The sequence below is a fragment of the Budorcas taxicolor genome, chromosome 10, assembly GCF_023091745.1.
Source record: "Budorcas taxicolor isolate Tak-1 chromosome 10, Takin1.1, whole genome shotgun sequence".
NCBI classification, from domain to species: Eukaryota; Metazoa; Chordata; class Mammalia; order Artiodactyla; family Bovidae; genus Budorcas; species Budorcas taxicolor.
Window position 1 is genome coordinate 28,376,797 of NC_068919.1, and position 22,209 is coordinate 28,399,005.

The window sequence follows — 22,209 nt, forward strand, 5'->3', positions numbered from 1 at the left end:
TGCCGTAGAATTAGGAGTCATGTCTGAGCAGAAGTGGACGTTGCTCCTTTCTGGTTTTGCTCTGAAATATGTGTGTTTGGAATTATAAGAGAGTCCCTTAAGAAATTACTGCAGTTATTGCCTTTCTCCACCTATGCACTTCTAGTCTTTTAATAACTGAGAGCCAAAATTCCCTGACCAGTAGTTTTAATTTGCATTAAAAACAGATTTATTATTTACAGAAGCACAAAGAATTTATGGGACTCAGAGCTGCAGCTCCAGCTTGGATCTCGCCTAATCATAGCCATGGAATCAATTAACAGTTCATCTGTGAAATGTGATAAAATCTTATGAGATACATATTGCCCAATAACTGAGAACGAGATGAAAGTATGCTCCATAATAGTAACGGGGCTTCAGGGTTTTACAATCGTTGTTGAATAGAGTTCCATTAGAAACTCCGTATTCGGGATGGCCACAAGAAAAAAAAAAAACACTGTGTCTGAACAGATGATAGAGCATTGAGTAATAAACCCTGGCCAGTCATTCTTGCTTTGATTAGTTTCCAACACCCTAGAAAAGGGGGCCATTTATTTAAGTGTTCTTGCTCATGGCAAATGAGCTTGTGGGGCTTGGAGTGGGTGGGGGGAAGGATTGAGTGCAGAGCTATAAATTGCTGCAAAGCTGGTGGCTCCAAGAAGGGCTGCTTGGGGGGCCTGGGTAATCATCTGGGAACAAGCCTCCATGGGGTTGGTCAGGAGTTTCTTGGTGATATCTGGGAATCACCCTTATAAAACCTGGGTTCTTTTCCAACCCAGATTAGAGATCATTTTTAAGACCAAAAATGATTTTTCCTCCAATCCTTACTACATCCTCAATTAAATGTATTTTTGTACATTGGTGATTTGTATTCTTATATCATGACAAGCTTTGAAATGTAGCCTTCTTGAAGGTCATATAGTCTAAATCTCTTATTTTACCCTTGAGAAAATGGAGAGTCAAGTGTTGAATGATTGACCCAAGATTACAAAGCCAGCAGATGCCAGAATAAGGATAAAATAGTCTCTTTATCTTCCATGAAGCACTCAACAGATCGAGAATTCCCTGCAGGCTCTCTCACTATCCACTGCTAGCCGTACAGAACCAACATGGCATCAGTGTTTCGTGTAATCCTTCAGCATAACACAGAGTGGGTACATGACATGGATTTGAGATGAAGAACAAACCCAAGTTTTTACCTATGTACACCCTGAAACTATTCATGCTGATTTTATGCAGATAAGATGTGTCCAAGAGCATCCCCAATCATGCTGAGTTTCTTAGAAAATTGGCTTCAATACTTAGGCTTAGCATAAGCCACCATGACTGCTAAGCCTGGGCTTCTGAGCTAGAAAAGCTATTGGCGGGGGGGGGGGGGGGGGGGGGGGGGGGGTCGGTGAGGAGTTCTGTGTGTCTTCTCTCCTAATGGGTTTTGCCATTGACAGCTTCTCACCCTCCACCTCACAGTTTATTATTCCTCTACATTTGCAGTTTTGAAACAACAGTAGGATATTTTGGGATGAAGCCAAAGTCTGGTGAGAAGGAGATCACACCCAACTACGTGTTTATGGTGTGGTACGAGTTCTGCAGTGACTTCAAGACTATCTGGAAACGGGAGAGTAAAAACATATCTAAAGAAAGGTAAGGTTCTAATAGGCTGATTAACACTGGGAGTCTAGGGAACCACCTTCTCAACCCTAACGAAGTGTGTACATTTCACCCGTGTCAGTATTGCCTTTCAGATCAAGTGGACATCACGGAAGGATTATTGAAAGTTTATAAGGAAATGTGGGGGTGGGAGGGCTTGCTGTCCACACAGGCAGATACTCTCACGTGATCTGATAAGTTACACTTTCTTAACCCCTTCCAATTACTAGCTAGTAAATGAAAGGGGAGCTGTGCTAATTTGCAACAGATTGCTTCTCTGTGTATTTTCATGTCGGCCCAAGCTAAATGAGGCAGCCTTGCTGTCGCAGACAGTACAGACAAATAAAAGTGAATGCTTTTCCCATTAATATACTGAACTTGCATCAAAGGGAAGTCTCTGAGAGTCGGGCCACACTTAACACGGTGTGGAAGCCCCGCTCTGGATTTACAGCGCCACTTCTGACTCCCCGCATCCTGCTGAGGACATCAAACTGTGTGCCGCTCGCCTCATTGCAGCCTCCTGATTTTATTAGTTGGGGGTAGAAGGAAAACCTCAGCACTGAATATAGGGAGAGTGTGTGTGTTCGTTCTCCTTAGAGAAAGACTGCATTTGGCCCTGTTGATCAGGAAAAAAAAAAAAAGCATTTCTGCTTGATCAGTGTTTTGATCAGGTTGCCACTGTTCTACAAAGGGTGTCATGGATTTAAACTTCAAACAGGTCTTGCTACTACTCCTGCAGAACAGATGTATGAGAGTGTCATTCAGAGTGAAGTTGGAGACAAAAATTCAACAAATGAAGGGAAGTGGTTTAATTGTAGCATCTATATCTCACTAAACATTGAGACCCTAAAGTCCAAATTTCAATACTTTTGTTCTTTACTTTGGAATCAGAGAAAAGGTGTATATATAATACAGCTATACACATACAGACACACACATACAGTACACCAATATTCTTTACCTTATAAAGCTACCTTAAAGGACTCATAATTTAGAGATTTCTTGACTCAGTTTTACTAAATCTGTAAATATTTTCTCCAGGAATTTTTTTATATGCTTGCTTTCTAAGGAAGTCACAGAGCTTTAAAAATGTGTATCAACACATCTTCCCACCATACCTCTTTTGGAACATGGGAATTAAACCAAGTATATCCATTATAGAGTGGAAGCAGAAGAAAAGTTAAGTGACATTGTTAAGAAAATAAATTATTGATAACAGCATGAAAAAAATCCTAAAAATCTTGACATCCAACCCATTGTTCTCACCCTGCAAGCTCTTGTTTAGCCCTTTAAGCTAAAATAAGCTTCTGTGGAATGCATTCTGTGTTTTGTGAGCCTCAGAAAAGTGACAGAGCCAAGTTCTTGTGTCTCTAATGAGGTAGCAGCAGGCTAGTCAGCTTTCCACGTCCACACCCGAAGGCCAGGGAGTTCCTTAGCGGCCCCTGAATGTCATGCCTTTGCTTGAGATTTTACATCTTAGGTTTTGATCATAGCCCTTTAATGAATTTATCCTTTCGTTGGAGCCCTGAAAATAGTCCCAAAAAACCAGCAGAGAGGGTAATGAATCGCTTTTCATTTGAATAAACTACTATTGAAATACTGAACCATATTCCAAATGGAGTTTTTCCCTAACACAGAAGTTGGACCACACTCACTCTGGGCCTGCGGAGGTTCCAACTGCCCTTCAGAATGACCTGTCCTCCTAGTGATGGGCACTTGCTGTGCTGCTTCCTGGGTATAGCTGGTGAATTGCCCACTTCACACTCTGTAAACCAACACCTTTAAAGGGTCATGACTTCCCGGGACCCTTTTCAGATCTCATCTAGCCGTTTTCAGGGGTTTCTTCATTCCAGCCGTGCTTTGTGAGATGGATCACCAAGGTTTCCAACCTAAAACAACATCTCTGAAAGTTAATGGTGGCTCATAAAATATTTGTGGAAGCAGCTTGTTTTCAAAAATCATTATGTTAAGAAACCTTAGCACATCATATGTATTTTGCTCATCCAGTTTAAAACAAACTTGGTAATATCTGGGGTTTTCTTGTGAAATGAGGGATTTTTCAGTTGTTCTTTATATCTGCTAAGGGTTTTAGCTTTCAAACTATTGACATCACATTCATTATGGTGAAATAAGAGAACTAACTCGAATTCTTCTATTATAATCAAATGAGAAACAATATGACTGCTTTAATGATGGGAAACCAATATGATTGCTCTAATATTATATTTAATGATGTTTGATGTTATCATTTTATAGTACTTTTCCCAAAAATCCAATAAATCCTAACAACACTAAATGTCAGGGGGGCTTCCCTGGTGGCTTAGAGAGTAAAGATTCTGCCTACAATGCAGGAGACCCAGGTTCAATCCCTGAGTCAGAGAGATCCCCTGGAGAAGGAAATGGCAACCTACTCCAGTATTCTTGCCCAGAGAATCCCATGGACAGAGAAGCCTGACAGGCTACAGTTCATGGGGTCACAAAGAGTCGGAAATGACTGAGCAACTAATACTTTCACTTCCAGCATAACATAATATGAAAACATCCTCAAAAATTAAGTTCATAACCAAATGAAAACTTGATAGCTTGTAATTACTAGGGAAAAAAACTATAGTTTGGGATCCAATAACTTCATCCTACTTCATTTTCAGATGTGTTTGAAGGCCAACTAAAATCCCCAAAAATCATTGGGAAAACTTAAGGATCGATAATAGTATTTTCAAAGGGACAAAGTCACTTCCAAATGAAATGGAAATTTTGAAAACGACTTTAGGCCACTTGAAGTCGATTTTAGGTGACAGACGATATTTGCTTCTTGTTCTGCTTAACATGGTCTCCTTGAATGCACATTAGTTTGATGCAAAACTGAATGCTGCAACTCCATTGCAGGGTAACACGTACTCTGCATGAGGCCCAGAACAATGTCTAAACCACAGGCGACTGATTGAAGCATTCAGTATGCTTGTGCCTTACAAATGAATGACAAACCCTATTATAAAGCTGATGTCAGGACACAATTCGGTATTTTAGTAGAAGAGGCAGTACTTAACTGGGGGTATGGTTTATCTGTAGATTAACTCTGTCAGTGGAAGAGCAAGCTACTATATGATGGTATATAATGACATTAAACTTTGCTTGTCATGAAAGCCATTATTAGGCCGAAATGGCAAGCTTCTAAGACTGGACACAAGTTCAGAGTGCCCCGCTCCCTAGACCTCAGTCTGTGACCCACCCAGTCCTCATGCCACCCAAGTACTAGAACTTACCCTCTAGTGAGATGTGCCAGGCTCTTCTCCCCTTCCTGAGTACTGGCAGTGCTCCATAGTATAAAAAGTGACTTCTGGATAGAGAGTTGAAAACCAACACTTTTATGCGATTAGTCTACTTTATGATCTTGGGCCAGTCGCTTATTGCCTGGGGGACCCAAATATCACATTTGTAAAAGGTGTATATTGGGATGAGGCAGGAACTAAATGCTTACTAAGATCTTTTCTGGTTTGAAATCTCTATGAATCAATAAACTATTTTTTTTGTAATATTCTGAGAAACTGTGCATTTTCTTTCTGAGATAATGTCCCTTACCTTTGTTCCTGAGCTCATAGGGGACTGGACCAAAATATATTTCAAGCCAAGGTCTGGTGGTGAGTTGGGGAGAGCTTTGGAGAGACGGGCAGAGTTTCCACTGTCCTCTTGGCCTTAGTGACTGTCAACAGCTACCTGGGCTCATACCTTTAGCTCCTCCCCTAAACTACTAAGGTTGGTCTTGAAGACCACATTTTTGTCATTAAAAGTATACACACAAAAAATTTTCCTCTGCTTATCTGCATCCGACATTGCATTTGCTGGTTTATGAAAGTTCATCAAGATTTTTATTCTCAGAAGCAGCTTTGGTTCAATTTTGCCTTTTCATTCACTTTTGTATTTGTGTCTCTTGACATGCAAACATTCAGTGACTTTTTGTAACACACGTTTCTTCCACTTATTAAATCAATGGGTTATCTGAACCATATGCATAGTGGCAAGGAGGTAACTTAATTTTTGCTGCTACCTTCATTGACTATTCTTTGCTCACTTTCTGCTTTTTTTCTTTTTTCCTGTTTAATTACTCTGGCATATACAACTCTTCCTTATGAAGTTTCCCACTCTCTAGGATATGTTAAGACTGCTCCCCACATATGCCCACACATGCACGCATAGAGGCCACAAACCACTGCTACCCACAAAATGAGCTATGAATTTGCAAAAGGTAAAGACGTCCCAGGGGAGTCATGACTCCAGGAATAAAGTCTTGACAAATAATTCAACCCTGAGCCAAGGCAAACTTTAAAAGTACCATTTAAAAACCCATAATGGCTGAGTAATGAGTGAATAAGGAGTTTGGTAAATTTTACATGAAATGCAAATAAGACATTTTGTTATATACATAACTATAATTTACACCGTGAGGGAATGGACTGTTAGTTGGGGTGTTTTAAGTTCAGCTAAATAACAACAGAATTTTTGTTTTAAGTGTACTAGTTGCAGCAATTATGGTTAATTATGCAACTGCCATACCCTTGACAGCAGATGGTTCAGAGCTGTTGTGGGGTTATCCCAGAGCTGTTCTCAGGGCCCCACTGCTCAGGTCACTTTAGGACCAGGAGCTGGGGACTTGGAGTGGCCATCACTCAACCCACAAAGAAGCTGTTGATTGCAGTGTAGACATCACAAGAATTCCTCTCTTTATATGATAAAGTTATTCCTGGAAAAAGTTCCATAAACTAAAATTTTTATTTATTGAATCATGATCATTACAGTAATGTCTAACAAGTTAACTTTCTTTTCCCCAGCCCTCTGTTATGTGGTTAAATGATTTATATACACTTAACTGCTATAAAGGGGTTTCCCAGGTGACGCAGTGGTAAAGAATCTGCCTGCAATGCAAAAGACCCAGGTTCAATCCCTGGGTTGGGAAGATCCCCTGGAGAAGGAAATGGCAACCCACACCAATATTCTTGCCTAGAAAATTCCATGGACAGAGGAGCCTGGCAGGCTACAAGGGGTCATGGGGTCGTAGAGTCAGACATGACTAAGTAACTGAACACGTATACACAACTGCTAAGAAACTTCATATTTTAAAGGACCCCTTTTGTTTACAAGTACACAAATGGTAAATGGGGGCTACAGTCCATAGGGTCTCAGAGTTAGACACAACTGTAGTTACTTAGCAGCAGCAGCAGCGTATGTCCCAACAAGTTAACTTATAAACAGAATGTGTGATTATCCTAATCACAGAGAATTAAACCTGCTTATTTCCTAAGCTAAAACATTAAAACCACTATGCAAAGTTAAAGATATGTCATGAATAAGGAGAGGAGAGTGTAGATTTTTAAATGGTAAAAATATGGGATCATTGATTCTCAAAAACTAAAACACCTCTTTTGATCCTCTTTCCTCTGGAAATTAACCATTTCCTGTTCCTTCCAGCTTCTTAAAAGAAGAGTTTATATTCATTTCCTCACTTTCTTTTCCATAACACTCCTTTCTGTGTCAGTAAGGATGAAGCCTCTGTTGCCATAACAAAGACCAAAGTAAATTTTACTTTTGCATAACCATCTGAGTGTAAATTGTTTAGAAATCCGGATCCAGATTCCTTTACTTCTGTGACCACCGTCATTAGGTGGGGTCCTTATTCACAAGGCCAAAGGCGGCTCGCATGATGTCCACCAGCTCTGAGTTCCTGTCAGTGAGAAGGGGCTGGCACACCCTTTCCTTTAAAGGGTGTGGCCTGAAAGGTACGCAGATTTCGCTAGGCAGAACTTAGTCTCACAGCTCTATGCAAGGGAGACCAGGTAATGCAGGTTTTTCTAGGAGCCAGGGCCCAGCTAAAGACTGATGAGTGTTAGTCACGCAGTCATTGCTGACTCTTGTGACCCCATGGACCCTAGCCCACCAGGCTTCTCTGTCCATGGAATTCTCCACACAAGAATACTGGAGTGGGTAGCCATTTCCTTCTCCAGGAAATCTTCCCAACCCAGGGATCGAACCTGGGTCTCCCACATTGCAGGCAGATTCTTTACTCTCTGAACCACCCGGGAAGCCCTGATTTCTGTTACTAAAGAGAGCGGGAGAAATGAATGTTGAGACCGTTGGCAGACTTGGCCACCTTTCCCATTTGTGGAATCAAGCAACTGACTTCTTGCCACTACTAGCTTTTGACACTGCTGCTCTTTTCTTCCATCTTGAAGGTGGTCTGAGGGTATTCTGGGGCTCCGTCTGCAAAGTGCCCACCCCTCTTCCATCTCCTTCATTAGCTCCTCTTTTTCTTCTGTGGATCTTCCCCAGGGTTCGGATCTCTGTTCTTCTCTTTTCTTCTTTGTACTCTGTCCCTAGTTAATCCCAATAATTCTCACAACTTCATTGATTACCTCTTTGCCCAGTCATCTTACCCAGAACCAACCTTAGTTCTAAGTCTTGGACTCAAATCTCCTACTTCACACTGAGCATTTCCACAGGCTGCCCAGCCTTCATCTGCAATTCAGTATGCCTACTCCTCTGAGGCTCCCTTTCTTTGGTTAGGGAACAAATTCATTTCCCTCTCCATCTCCCACTAGTTCAGTGGCAGGCTGGAGACTGGAATCGTTATTAATGCTACAAGATTCACTTTCCACCCATTGCAAACTTCTCAGCTTTGCCTCCTCAGTGGCTTCTTTTCCACCCTGTTTTCTCAGTGACTTTGCCCTAGTTCAGGACCTTCTGTCTCCTGGATTACTGCTACATTCTCTGACTTGCCTCTCTGCCTGTAGTTTCTCTATTTCCTCTTCATTGGCGCTTAATATTGTATCCAGTTATCTTTTTAAAACAGAAGTTAGACCATATCTATTTCTTTTTATTTATACTTAGCTGTAACATATATATTTTTAACTTTTTGTATTGGGGAATAGCTGATTAACAATGTTGAATCCGCATCTGTTTCCTTAAACGTACTCCTATTTAAGCATATTCTGTTCTGAAATAAAAGGAAGAAAATCAGCCATGATTGGTTCTTATATGTATTAACTTTGGGAGCCTTACAACAGCCCTGAAAAGGTATATTACTGTTGTACGGCTAAGCAGAGGAGAGAGTAAATGAATTGTCAGCATCACAGTTTCACTCCTAAGGTACAGGATGGGGATAAGAACCTAGGTCTTATGTGACAACTAAAGCTTGAGCTCTTTCAATAATTCCAGATTTCTCCCAACTTAGAGCATGAGTGTCCAAAAACTTACCTTAGCCTATTTTCCAGCCTCATTTCCCATACCCTCATCTGCCTCATTCAGGGGCAGGGGGCTAGGGGGCACTTTGGGAAGATGGCTAGCCATCAAAAGGGCCACCCTCTGCAAAAGTTGTAGAAGAGATTCAGAAGCCTGTATGGGAATGCTGGATATCAGTCACTTCCAAATTTGGCATGTCTTCTAAATCGCCTGGAGAGCTTTGTCAGATCTACCAAATCAGAATCCCAGAGGGACAGAACCTAGGGACTTGCCATTTTAGCAAGCTCCTCATAGAGAGGACGAGCAAGAACACAGTTTGTGTTTGGTTGCTTCAAAAAATGTCTTGGCTTCATCCCCTGATGAAATCTGTCAGGTCAGCTTTGGAGATGGGAGGAAGAAGTTCATATTCCCAGGGAGTCCCACTATGTTCAATCAATCCCTTAACATAAACGTGCACCACTTAATCAGCTTGATTTAAGCACATATTTTTAAAATATCTGTTCCTTCTTAAGTGCTCTGAAGCTTACTATTCTGAAAGAATTTAACCTGGTGATCACATAATGCCTCCTTCATAAAGCTTTCTCTGATCTCTGTGAGCTATCTTTCCTCCAAAATTTGGGAGGGAGGAAAGAGATGGTTACTCTCTCTTTAATTTGGGTATTAGTGATTTCTTCTCCATTCATTTTGTTATAGACATTTTCCCCTCAAATAAATCATAAGCCCTAAAAGACAATGGAGAAGGGAATGGCAATCCACTCCAGTATTCTTGCCTGGAGAATTCCATGGACAGAGGAGCCTGGCAGGCTACAGTCCACGGGGTCTCAGAGTCAGAAACGACTGAGTGACTAACACACACACAAGACAAGAGCAATGCCTCCATACTTATTTGTTCTCTCTTAAGTCTCTCGCTCATTCGTGTCCGACTCTTTGTGACCTCGTGGACTGTAGCCCACCAGGCTCCTCCGTCCATGGGATTCTCCAGGCACGAATACTGGAGTGGGTTGCCGTTTCCTTCTCCAGGGGATCTTCCCGACCCAGGGATCGAACCCAGGTCTCTCGCATTACAGGCAGACGCTTTAACCTCTGAGCCACCAGGGAAGCCCCTGTTCTCTCTTTGGCGTCTTCTATTCCCTCATATATAGTGAGTGCTCAATTAATATTTGTTGAACAAATAAACAATCACTGTGTTTTCGTTTGGCATGTTGAAATTGATTACAAAATTTGCTGTCGACTGCTGATAGATGAGAGATCTTATTTATTTAGACTTAGGTGGTAGAATTCCCCAAACATATCCCATATGGGTTGCTTTTGCTCAAGTATCTAAAATCTTTATAGCTTGGTTAAAGAGGATAGACATGTTCAAAACAAGAAAGACTAGTTATTAGGGTAAAACAATCACCTTCTCTGTTCTTGACTGTATTACTTTCAATTTGTCTTAAAAAAAAAAAAAAACTAGGAAAAAAAAAAGGAAGTGAAGATCTTTAGGATTCATGGCTGTGCCAAGCCTCAAACCTCTTTAGAGCTCACATAAGAACCTTTGAGAGCATCTGTCCACACTCTATTTCCCTAGCTTGGCAGACAGCAATGGAAACCCAAAGTAAATCTCCTTCATTCAGCTAGAATATTTCTAAATTGCTTATCTGTGGGACTCCTGACAGCTCCTGCCTTGGGCAGAGAATGGATGGAATGGGGGGCTGCCTGGGTAGTATAATTTGAGGGGCGCCAGAAAGACTGCCTGCTCCACCCAATCTCCCCTGCTTCCTCCCCTTTTTGTTTTAGTCACCCCTGCAAACAGGCTCTGATCAGTTCCAGTTTTTGGTGAGACTCGGTTGGTGGTAAAGGTTTCAAAACCAAAGGAGGAGGGGACATCTACAAGCACGTGCATGTCTTCATTATCAGGATTGGAAATGTCTTCCAAGGACTAGCAGTGCATTGCAATTAAACTTGCAGATTTATGTCCCAGGGCCGGTTTGAGTTTCCAAGCTGTCTCCCAGACGCCTCTCCCTGAACAAGGAAACACAATGCTGTTACCTTTCACTCTGCACTTAAATCACCCCAGCGGCTCAGGGTGTTTCGTCTACCAAGTGCAGAGTGATTGGCTTTAACTGATCATTGCATTCCAATGCAAGTCCAGGACCCCCCTACTTCCACTCCCCTGTGTCTTGGGGGAGACACTCTGCAAACGGAAGCGGCCTTTGTTCTGCAATTAATCATTTGAAGTCAAAGTGTGTTTGGGTACTACTAGTGATAACCCACAAAAGCTATCAAGTGACTGATAGTGTAGCTGGTGAAATGCGGTGTCTAGGAGGACTTCCTTCATTGTAAATAGAAAAATATCTTAGGAATGAGGTAGAGAAAGTTGTCAAATGTAGGAAGTGGAAGTGATGGGCTAATTTATCATGGAATCACTGAGAGGCTAGATTCTGATGTGTAAGGAGCTGTCTTTTAAGTCTCTTAGACCTGCCTTACTTTCTGGCTGGTCTGTCTTACCATGGCTGCTAGTGAGACTGGCCTGGGGACCATGGAGATAGAAGGGTTAGTCAGGGTCAATGGTCAGACTCTGAAGAGGGAATAAGCATAGAAGAGTATGTGCCTGTCCCAAGTCTGTAGCCTTGCTCGCCTGCCTGAGATAAATGATTTTGAGGCTACCCTTTATTTCATATGAGTTCCTAGTTCCCTGGTGGCTCAGATGGTAAAAGCATCTGCCTATAATGTGGGAGACCCGGGTTCGATCCCTGAGTTGGGAAGATCCCCTGGAGAAGGAAACGGCAGCCCACTCCAGTATTCTTGCCTGGAAAATCCTATGGACAGAGGAGCCTGGAGGGCTCTAGTCCATGGGGTTGCAAAGGGTCGGACACGACTGAGCGACTTCACTTTGAGTTACTTTCATTATTTCATATTGTCTGTGGCTGTATTCTTGGAGTTTTATTTTCTTACCCTTCGGAAACATTCCACATAGACGAGTTCATGATGTTGCCATCAGCTGTTGCAGTGAAGGAGAAATGTCTGTTTACATTGAGGAGATGATGAGTTTACTCTTTGTGTTGTGGGTTTTTTTTTTTAATTGAAGTATATTTGATTTACAATATCATGTTAGTTTCAGGTGGAGTGTGCTTCAGTTATACATATATTGTATTTTTGGTTCTTTACTGACAATAAAGAGTGACTTTATTTCATTGGCTTTCATAACTATTATCTCTGTGTAGTAGTTTTATCAAGAATTCAGAAACGCACTTCATGGAGTGTTCTCAAGGCAGGTAGAAATAAGGGCAGTTCCTACAACCCCTACGCGGATTTCCCCAATTGCACTTACTTATTTAGAACCCAAGCTGGACCTTTGCCCTCTCCTGCTCCCCCCACCCACCATGTGGAGAAATGTCCTGACTCAGTGAACTGAGGACAGTACCTATGGACGCTTGAGGAGTATCAAAAAAGATGTAGAGAAATCCCGCAGAGTGCCCATAAGCTAAACTAAGCTAAGTCACTTCAGTCGTGTCCGACTCTGTGCGACCCCATAGATGGCAGCCCACCAGGCTTCCCCATCCCTGGGATTCTCCAGGCAAGAACACTGGAGTGGGTTGCCATTTCCTTCTCCAATGCAGAAAAGTGAAAGTGAAGTCGCTCAGTCGTGTCCGACTCTTTGCGACCCCATGGACCGCAGCCCACCAGGCTCCTCCATCCATGGGATTTTCCAGGCAAGAGGACTGGAAAAGAGTACTGCCATTGCCTTCTCCACAGAGTGCCCATACCTTCCTTCTAATGTCCAGGCTACTAGGCAATGGCTGGAAGGATAGCTTGACAGAGCAACACCTAAAATCACGTTAAAAACAATCCCTATGATGTTAATACCATCTGTGCTGCAGGGAAGCCTAATGAGGAAAATATCAGGATGTTGCCCTCAACCTTCTCCATCTAAAGTACCAGAAACTATGTGCAACTGAACTTTCTTAAGCAATCAAGCCACTCCCAGGCTTCCCCAAAGTCTCTTTGAATAGTATTCTTTGCTCCTTGACCTGACGCTACTTAGTGCAAGGCTGCAAGGAGATCATGGCAGGGGAGTGAATAATCTGTTGGTATTTCATCTCTGCAGCTTCTTATAGTGTCTCGTTTCTTTTCTCCTAAAGGGAAACCATAAAAATAGCACTTTATTATAATAGCACTTTACTTATAGAAGAAGGTGTCCCTAATAATGACTGGTAAGGCCAACCCACCTTGGGAAGCCAGACTGGCAAGACATTTATTTAGAAGCATGATCTTTAGTAGGTGCCAATACCTTTTCCATCCCACAAAAACCTTATCCACCCTTCAAAGAGGTCCAGGCTGGAATTTACGAGGCCACAGACAAGGGAATGTTTTTCTCACGTTCCTTTGCTGATCGTGTTCTTCTGTGTATTTCAGAATAGCCACCAGAATGAAGAACTCTCATACTTGGTAGATTCTGGTTCACATGTTTTTGAAGTTTAGCATAAGCCTAGTGACATAGTTATTTGGATCTTCAGTTTTTATTATCCTGTCTTTCTGGGTGTTATTCACGGCAACACACTGACTCAGACACCCATTACTACACATACTGGCGCTCAGAGCCTGCTGTGTTCCCTTTCTAGACTATTTTGACCTCTTTAGTGATGAATGATATTAAGTCTTGTTTAAACAGGTTTACTTTACAGCTGGTCAGATTTCATGCTTTTACCAACATGCATTTCAATTTCATGAACTATGTTCCTGTAATGCCGCTCTTTTCTTTGCCTTCATCCACCCATGTTCCCAAAGCCATTGACTTCGAAAATCTTCAGTGAGGATGTGTAGATGGTGTGAGTCATGCAGTGGTTAGTGTTTCTAGGTCACACCATCCTGGATGGATAACAGAGCTTCCTCTTTGAAGCTAGCGGCACTATAAGTAAAACTGTACCCCTGTAATCCTGCATCACTTCCTCAGTCCCATTGTTAACATTACAAGAGTTGAATGAGTTATTAACAAGTATGTCCTGGTAATATAACCAGGCTATCTATTTTCTACTTGCTGAAATGAGTTAATCATCATCATCTAGAGAATTTCTAACAAATCGCACCAACAAGTGTTTAAAACAAAATGGTAATTTGTGGGAGCCATCTACCTGTTTTTTTTCATTCTTTTGGAGCAGTTCTAGGTTTTCAACAAAACTGAGAGATAGGTGGATTTCCTACAGAGATTTCCCGTGTATTCTCCTGTCCCCACACATGCATAGCTTCCTCCATTATCAACGTCACTCATCATAATGACATTTTTTTTTTTTTTACCAAAGATGAATATATTGACACACCATAACTACCCAGAGTCCATAGTTTTTAGCTTAGGGCTCACCGGTAGTGTTGTCCATTTTCTGAGTTTTGACAAATTGTGTAGTAATATAATCTATTATAACATCTGACATCATACAGAGCGCTTTTCACTGTGCTAAAACTCCTCTGTGCTTTGTCTATTCAGATCTGCTTCTTGCCCCACAGCCACTCATCTTTTTATTGTCTCCATGGTTTTGCCTTTTCTGGAACATTTACTCATTTTTAAGTACTGAAATTAACCCCACTCTTTAGAGTGTAGATTTCAACCTAAGCTATGATTTGAGATCAGTTATGTCCAGACACCAGGGAGTTGCCTATGTGACTTTTTAAATTAAAAATATAACCTAGGTTTATACATAAGACTTATTCAGAGGTTAATAGGCTGACAGTCTTGTTACAATTCAGACAGTTATTTGTAATGGGAAAGAAAGGAAACAGAGAAGTACAGATGACCCAAAGAAAATGTTAATTGCAGTCAATTAAATTGGAAGGAATCTTAGGGTATAATCTATTGGATTCATTTCATCTCCAGTCTAAGGTATTAAGAGCAAAGGAAGTGAACAGAAATTGCAAAGTAGAATAGGGCTGAAATCAGGAAGATCAGTTAAATTTTCCAGCACAAAAACACAAAGGAAACGAATCGTAATGAAATGTAATGTCTTTATTACAGGGAAGTAAGTGGATGCTCCCATGGGCACTTAATTTTCCCACATTGCAGCTCCTCTGAATCTGTCCCCACAATGCCTGTCTGTGAGTCTTTGTCAGAGGCTGTTGATCTTCCAGGCTTAGAGCCTTTCTGGAAAGCGTCAAGCAGGGGAGAGTGGAGAACTGGCTGTGTTTCGATTTTTAAAGCTTTGATATTTTATTAAAGCCCCAAAGCTGGAATCTGGTGGCTATGGCTGTCAGAAGAATCATTCTTTGGAGAGGCCTTGTCTTCTTAATCAGCCCTTTATCTCCCAGAGATCCCTGGACAGTTTCTTTAAGAAGACTTCTCTTGGCTCTCATTCTCCTGGGCAAGAAGGTCGTTTTTTCCCCCTTCTCCCAGGAGATTCAGTGGGTTCCACTGAGTTCCATACATTAGGGTTTTCCAACTTTTCATTTTTTTAAGAGCTTTTTCGTTTTTTATACAAATGAAAACATTCATGGAACCTCAATATATTAAATAAAATTTTCTGGTTGAAGCAGTCTTGCAAATGCTTGGGTTAAGAGAATCCTTCACTTTTCCTTCTTTTCCTGAGGCACCTTTGCTGAGTTTTAAGGTATTTTGGAAGACTGTTTGGAAATGCTGCCCTAAGTCATTGGTTATTCCATTAGTGACATGGAGTATGAAACAGCCTAACACTCTACCCCATCTTCTGTATCTCATTTACTTCTTGGTTGGCTAGTATGCCCAATCCCTATGGTTAAAAATGAAGGCACATCTGTTATTAGAAAGTTCAGGATGATTTCAGTGTGTTCTGCCTTGTACGTTGTGAACCAATGAAAAATTAGATGTCAAAAGAATAAAGACATCTTCTTCAGTCTCACGGAAGTCTGGGTTCTGAGTTGGTTTCATTCAGCTGTAGGAATACACATCTAGCCTGTGGAAACTCCAAAGTATGCCCAGGTTTAAGATCTCCCAGAAAAGGAGGCTGTAGTGTGGAGAAGCTGAGCCTTTGAATGGAAAGACATATCACTCTTTGGAATACAGTTCCCTCAACTGCCTTGTGATCCCAGCTGTCTGATGGGTTAAAGAAAAAGTGTGAAATTGTCCATTATTCAGATCTTTTCATTTAGGATGGGAGTAATATTTTCTTGGCGCTTTCTACATGCAAGCAGAATTTCCTCTGCAACCAAGGAGTAGAAACAGAATTCCCTCCCCAACTATCCAAGGTTGGGAATTATTTCTATGGAATTAAGACTGAGCAGGACTGTCAGAGGACACATGTCACCGCCCTGTCTCATATTCACGTCTTTCCCCAGTAACCTTTGACAGCAACTGAAATTTACTGGGGCCCTCAAGAAGTCTCTAGAGATACATTATAACAAGAAGGAAGAAAAGGTTTTCAAAAAACAATTTTCTAAAGCATTTGTAAATTCAAAGTAGTTCTTTTCTTTCTCTAACTTGTTTGTATGTTTTTCTCCCTATATTTCAGATTTTTTTTAGAGGATGTGAGATGTAATCTTTGAAATCAAGTCTAGGTATTCTCCTATGAGTAATCATGAGCAACTGTGTGTGATAGTGTAAATATTTAGACAAGAAACAAAAATAGAACCAAGATCTAGGCCAGGACCAAAAATAAGTCCATGAGCAGTGGAGCCGGGGAGGTTAGAAATTGTCTAACCAGTTCTTTGACTGAATGCAAAAAAGTTCTTACCTCGTAAGTGAGAAAGGCAGATGCCAGACTTGGGAAAAGTTGTATAACCTCATGGAGCCTCAATCTCCTTGGGGACAAAACAGTGTGATACTTTCAGGAATCCTGGAATGTGTACATAATCTGATATGTATAAATATTTAGCACATTTGGGTGGCCTTGAGCATCCTTTCCTTTTCCATATGTAGGACCCAACCAGCTAGATTTACTGGAGCTAGATTTTTAAATGCTTTTATGTGTTATTTTCTTCCCCAAAGCTAAATGCAGAAAATAATTTTTCTACAACTTTTGGGTATTTACTAAACAGTTAGGCTTGTTTAAGGAAGGGGGTAAAAACTGTCAGTGCAAGTCATTTGTCACCTAGACATTTGCTAACAACTGACTGGCGCATGGCACTGCTAAGTGTGGGATCAGGGAGGACACTCAGATATGCAGAAGGCATAATGACTGTCCTCAAGTGGTTCCAGTAGTTTAAGGGAAATAAGACACCTCTACAGTCCTGAGAGGAAAAGTTCCTAAGTGCCTTAAGAGAGGGGCAAAGTGCCCCTTTGCTTGAGAAAAGAGCAATTACTTCTGACTAAGAGAGATGAAGGGAGCTTTCATGACACTGGCACTTAAGCCGGGACTAGAAGAATGGGAAGAATTTGAACACATGGAAGTGAGTAAAAGTCATTGAGGGAACAGTCAGAGCAAGATGCAGGGGAGAGAAGAGCCTTGGTACAAAAAAGAGTGAGAAGTTTGACCAGGACAGGAACACATGGAGTGAAGCAAAGTGAAGGAAAGGATGCTTGATCAGGAATCATAGAGAATATGTTTCTTCAGTTTTCATAGCAATTGTGCTCTTTAGGTGTGATATTATTTCCACTTAAAAAAATATATATTTTTTTGGCCCGCTAGATATTAGTTTCCCAACCAGGGATCAAAACTGCACCCCCTGCAGCGGAAGGCCCAAGTCTTAACCACTGGTCCTCCAGGGAAGTCCCTATTTCCGCTTTTAACAGATGAGGAAATGGAGGCTCTAAAGGGTTAAGTGATTTGCCCAGGGATAGTATTAAACTAGATCTGGGTCTGAAAAGGTAAGATAGACCAGTAAACTACATTTAAAACAGGAGGAGTGTTCAGTGTCAGAGTAAGGAATTTTCTGGATCCTATACTGTAGTTCTGGCTTCCCTGGTGGCTCAGGGATAAAGAATCCACCTGCCAGTGCAGGAGATGCAGGTTTGATCCCTGGAGAAGGAAACGGCAACGCACTCCAGTATTCTTGACGTGAGAATTCCATGGACAGAGGAGCCTGACAGACATTAGTCCTTAGGGTCACAAAAGAGTTGGACATGACTTAGTGACTAAACAACAGCAGCAACATACTGTGGTTCAAGCGTCAGCGAGCTACTGCCTGTGGGCCAAATCCACCTCACAGCCAGCTTTTGTAAATAAGTTTCTTAGAACGCAGCATTGCACTGCCGTTCAGTTGCATCATTGTAGGGCTCCTTTCACGCTACAACAACAGTGTAGTCCCAGAGACCCTATGGCTCACACAGTCTAAAATATTGACTCTCTGGCTCTTTACAGGAAACCTTTGCTACCCTGGCTGTGGGCGTCACTGAGACCTTTTTGAGAAGGGCGATGACATTCTTAGAGTGATGTGTTATTCACTGATATCATTTTCATCAGTAGGATGCATCGGAGGGAACTAGATAATATCAAAGACTATTTTAGTAATCTAGGCCCTCACCCCTGTGCTCTCAAACTATCACAGTAGCCTTCCAGCAAGTTTCTGACCAAAACTTGGAAGCTGAGAGAGTCCAGGCAGGCAGCAAAAATGACTGAAGTGTGCCAGGTATGTGCAAACAAGCTGGTAACTGGCAGCACCTCACAGCCTCAGGGCTGAGCACAGGACGGGCAGTGATGGCAAGTGCTGCAGACTGAGGTGTGGTCACAGTCAAATGCCGCTCAGTGTTACCGTACCTTCTAGTTTTCTAAGGGAGGCCAGAACTTTGGATTCTGTGTGAAGTCTCTCCATTACCCACGCTAGCTCACATTTGTTTAACCCGCCTGGAATTGATGGAAACTGGATTTACATTGGTTTAAATCCCCCTTGGCCAATCACATTGCCGGCCTCTTCTCTTCAGTTCCTTCCCAGGATTACCAGAACATTGATGTTGAAGTGAACTGAGTATGATCACTTCTTCAGCAGGTATAGGACACTTTGACCAGAGTTTTTAAAGGACATTTTTGAGAGACAGTCAGGCAAAGTGACCAACTGACTGACCAACCAATAATCAAAAAAAAAAAAAAAAATCGATCTCTTGTCAGGTCAAGGCAGTTTTCAAGACCTGCCTACATGCTCTGTTATGACAATGTATGTATGTAACATAGCTAGCTGGTCAGAATTTTTAAGTGTTTGTCTCTTAGCATGCATGTATAGGTTTCATGTCATATGATACAAAAACTATTGACAAATAGCCTTGCCCTCCACCATTAACATTGCCCTCTAATGGAAAGGCTATCTAGAGAATCTCATGAGAACTTGTTGGTCTGTATTTTGCAGGATTGGCTTTGAGCATTGTTGTTGTTGTTGGACATGACACTCAGTCTTGTCCAACTCTGCGAATCCATGGACTGCAGCACACAGGATTCCCTGTCCATCACCAGAGCTGGCTCAAACTCACGTCCATTAAGTCAGTGATGCCATCCAACCATCTCGTCCTCTGTTGTTTGCTTCTCCTTTCTTCTATCTTTCCCAGCATCAGAGGTTTTTCCTGTGAGTCAGTTCTTTGCATCAAGTGGCCAAAGTATTGTAGCTTTAGCTTCAGCGTCAGTCCTTGCAATGAATATTCAGGACTGATTTCCTTTAGAATGGACTGGTTTGATCTCCTTGCAGTCCAAGGGACTCATTAAGAATCTTCTCCAACACCACAGTTCAAAAGCGTCAGTTCTTCGGTGCTCAGTCTTCTTTATGGTCCAACTCTCACATCCATACATGACTACTGGGAAAAAAAATGTAGCTTTCACTGTACAGTCCTTTGTCAGCAAAGTAATGTCCCTGCTCTTTAATATTCCATCTAGGTGGTCATAGCTTTTCTTCCAAGGAACAAGCGTCTTAATTTCATGGCTGCAGTCACCATCTGCAGTGATTTTGGAGCCCAAGAAAATAAAGTCTGTCACTATTCCATTGTCTCCCCATCTGTTTGCCTTGAAGTGATGGGACCCAATGCCATGATCTTCGTTTTTTGAATGTTGAGTTTTAAGCCAGCTTTTTCACTCTCCTCTATCACTTTCATCAAGAGGCTCTTTAGTTCCTCTTTGCTTTTTGCCATAAGGATGGTGTCATTGAGCATTGAGCATTGGTGATGTTATGATGAGAGAAAGTGACTTTATATTTTCATGTGCCAGAATGGACTTGAATATTTTCCCCATAACCATTCTTGAGACCTAAGTTTTTATAGTTTGGAGGTTAATGACTTATAATTATTTATTAATTCATTAACTCAGTTTATGGTCACATACTATATGCCATTTTACAGTGTAAAATGTGAAGGAAAGAAGGTGAAGTCCTATCCCCTGCTTTTGAGAAGCTCTGGTCTTGTGTAACAGCAGGTGCATAACATGATTGCAACACAGTGAAATAAATTAACCTTGACAGGAGGTATGAACTTTATCCAACCAGATTTCTTTCTTTATGTAATAAATGTGCTGTGGAAAAAAATGATTGGAAAACATTCTGTTTTATTAATACAATAACCTTAAATGTCCTAGAAAGTCTTAGACAGGACCAACCTTATAATTTATAGGGCTCCTTGTTCAAAAACTGGGGATCTCAAGAACGTGGTGGGAGTGCATTAAATGAAGAAGCCCCATGCAACTGTGCATGTGTGTGCCCAGGCAGCCTCAAGGGCTCAGCAAAAACTTCAGATGAGCAGTATTTTAAGGAAGTAAAGGATTTTTTAAAAAATTTGTTCTGTAGGTCTCTTTACGGCATGTAAATGTGTGCCAGCCTCTGTATCAAGGGCTAGGAACATGATAGCCTTCATGTATCTTATTGTCTAGCCTAGAGATTTGTATGTGATAATTTTCCTTAATTGCCCCATTGTGTCTTAATTACAGTCTCAGAAAAGTATTTAAATGGCCAGTAAGTCTTGCTTTTTCTTTATACTTTTAATTATATAGAACACTTTGAATATATAATCCTTCCATGTATAAATATAGAATTTTCCTATAAGGAACAAGTGTTATTTTGGTTATGAGATAAACAAGGTTAACGTGAAAAAAATATATTTACTCACAAATTCTATAATTTGAAATGTAAATTTTATTTATGATACTTACATCAGAGAAACTTGGGGAAATTGTGAGGAAATAGATTCAATCTTCTTTTGAAGTTGAAATAGTTTCTTACTTATTTATCTGGAAAAGGTCAGTTTTCATTCCAATCCCAAAGAAAGGCAATGCTAAAGAATGTTCAAACTGCTGCACAGTTGCACTCATCTCACACACTAGCAAAGTAATGCTCAAAATTCTCCAAGCCAGGCTTCAACAGTACGTGAACCATGAACTCAGAGATCACATTGCCAACATCCACTGGATCATCAAAAAGGCAAGAAAGTTCCATAAAAATATCTACTTCTGCTTTATTGACTACACCAAAGCCTTTGACTGTGTGGATCACAACAGACTGTGGAAAATTCTTCAAGAGATGGGAATACCAGACCACCTTACCTGCCTCCTGAGAAATCTGTATGCAGGTCAAGAAGCAACAGTTACAACTGAACATGGAACAACAGACTGGTTCCAAATCAAAAAAGGAGTGCATCTGTCACCCTGCTTATTTAACTTATATGCAGAGTGCATCATGCGAGATGCCGGGCTGAATGAAGCACAAGCTGGAATCAAGACTGCCATGAGAAATAAGAGTAACCTCAGATATGCAAATGACACTACCCTTATGGCAGAAAGCAAAGAGGAACTAACGAGCCTCTTGATGAAAATGAAAAAGAGTGAAAAATTTCACTTAAAGCTCAACATTCAGAAAACTAGGATCGTGGCATCCAGTCCCATCACTTCATGGCAAATAGATGGGGAAACAGTGGCTGACTTCATTTTCTTGGGTTCCAAAATCACTACAGATGGTGATCGCAGCCATGAAATTAAAAGACGCTTACTCCTTGGAAGGAAAGTTATGACCAACCTAGACAGCATATTAAAAAGCAGAGACATTACTTTGCCAACTTACTCAAAGCTATGGTTTTTCCAATAATCATGTATGGATATGAGAGTGGGACTATAAAGAAAGCTGAGTGCGAAAGAATTGGTGCTTTTGAACTGTGGTGTTGGAGAAGACTCTTGAAGACTCCCTTGGACTGCAAGGAGATCCAACCAGTCCATCCTAAAGGAAATCAGTCCTGGGTGTTCATTGGAAGGACTAATGTTGAAGCTGAAACTCCAATCCTTTGGCCACCTGATGCGAAGAGCAGACTCATTGGAAAAGACCCTGATGCTGGGAAAGATTGAAGGCGGGAGAAAAAGGGAACAACAGAGGATGAGATGGTTGGATGGCATCACTGACTCGATGGAGTTGAGTTTGAGTAAGCTCCAGAAGTTGATAATGGACAGAGAGGCCTGGCATGCTGCAGTTCATGGGGTC

The 22,209-nt window shown here is 41.4% G+C and overlaps 1 protein-coding gene across 1 annotated transcript in view; it reads left to right on the forward strand.

Moving 5' to 3' along the window:
• Positions 1–22,209, forward strand: part of FMN1 (formin 1) — a 432,398-nt gene that overhangs the window by 402,352 nt on the left and 7,837 nt on the right. The window contains exon 16 of the mRNA XM_052647085.1: positions 1,510–1,659. Coding sequence (XP_052503045.1) covers positions 1,510–1,659 — 150 coding nt within the window. The remainder of the gene's footprint in view (positions 1–1,509; positions 1,660–22,209) is intronic.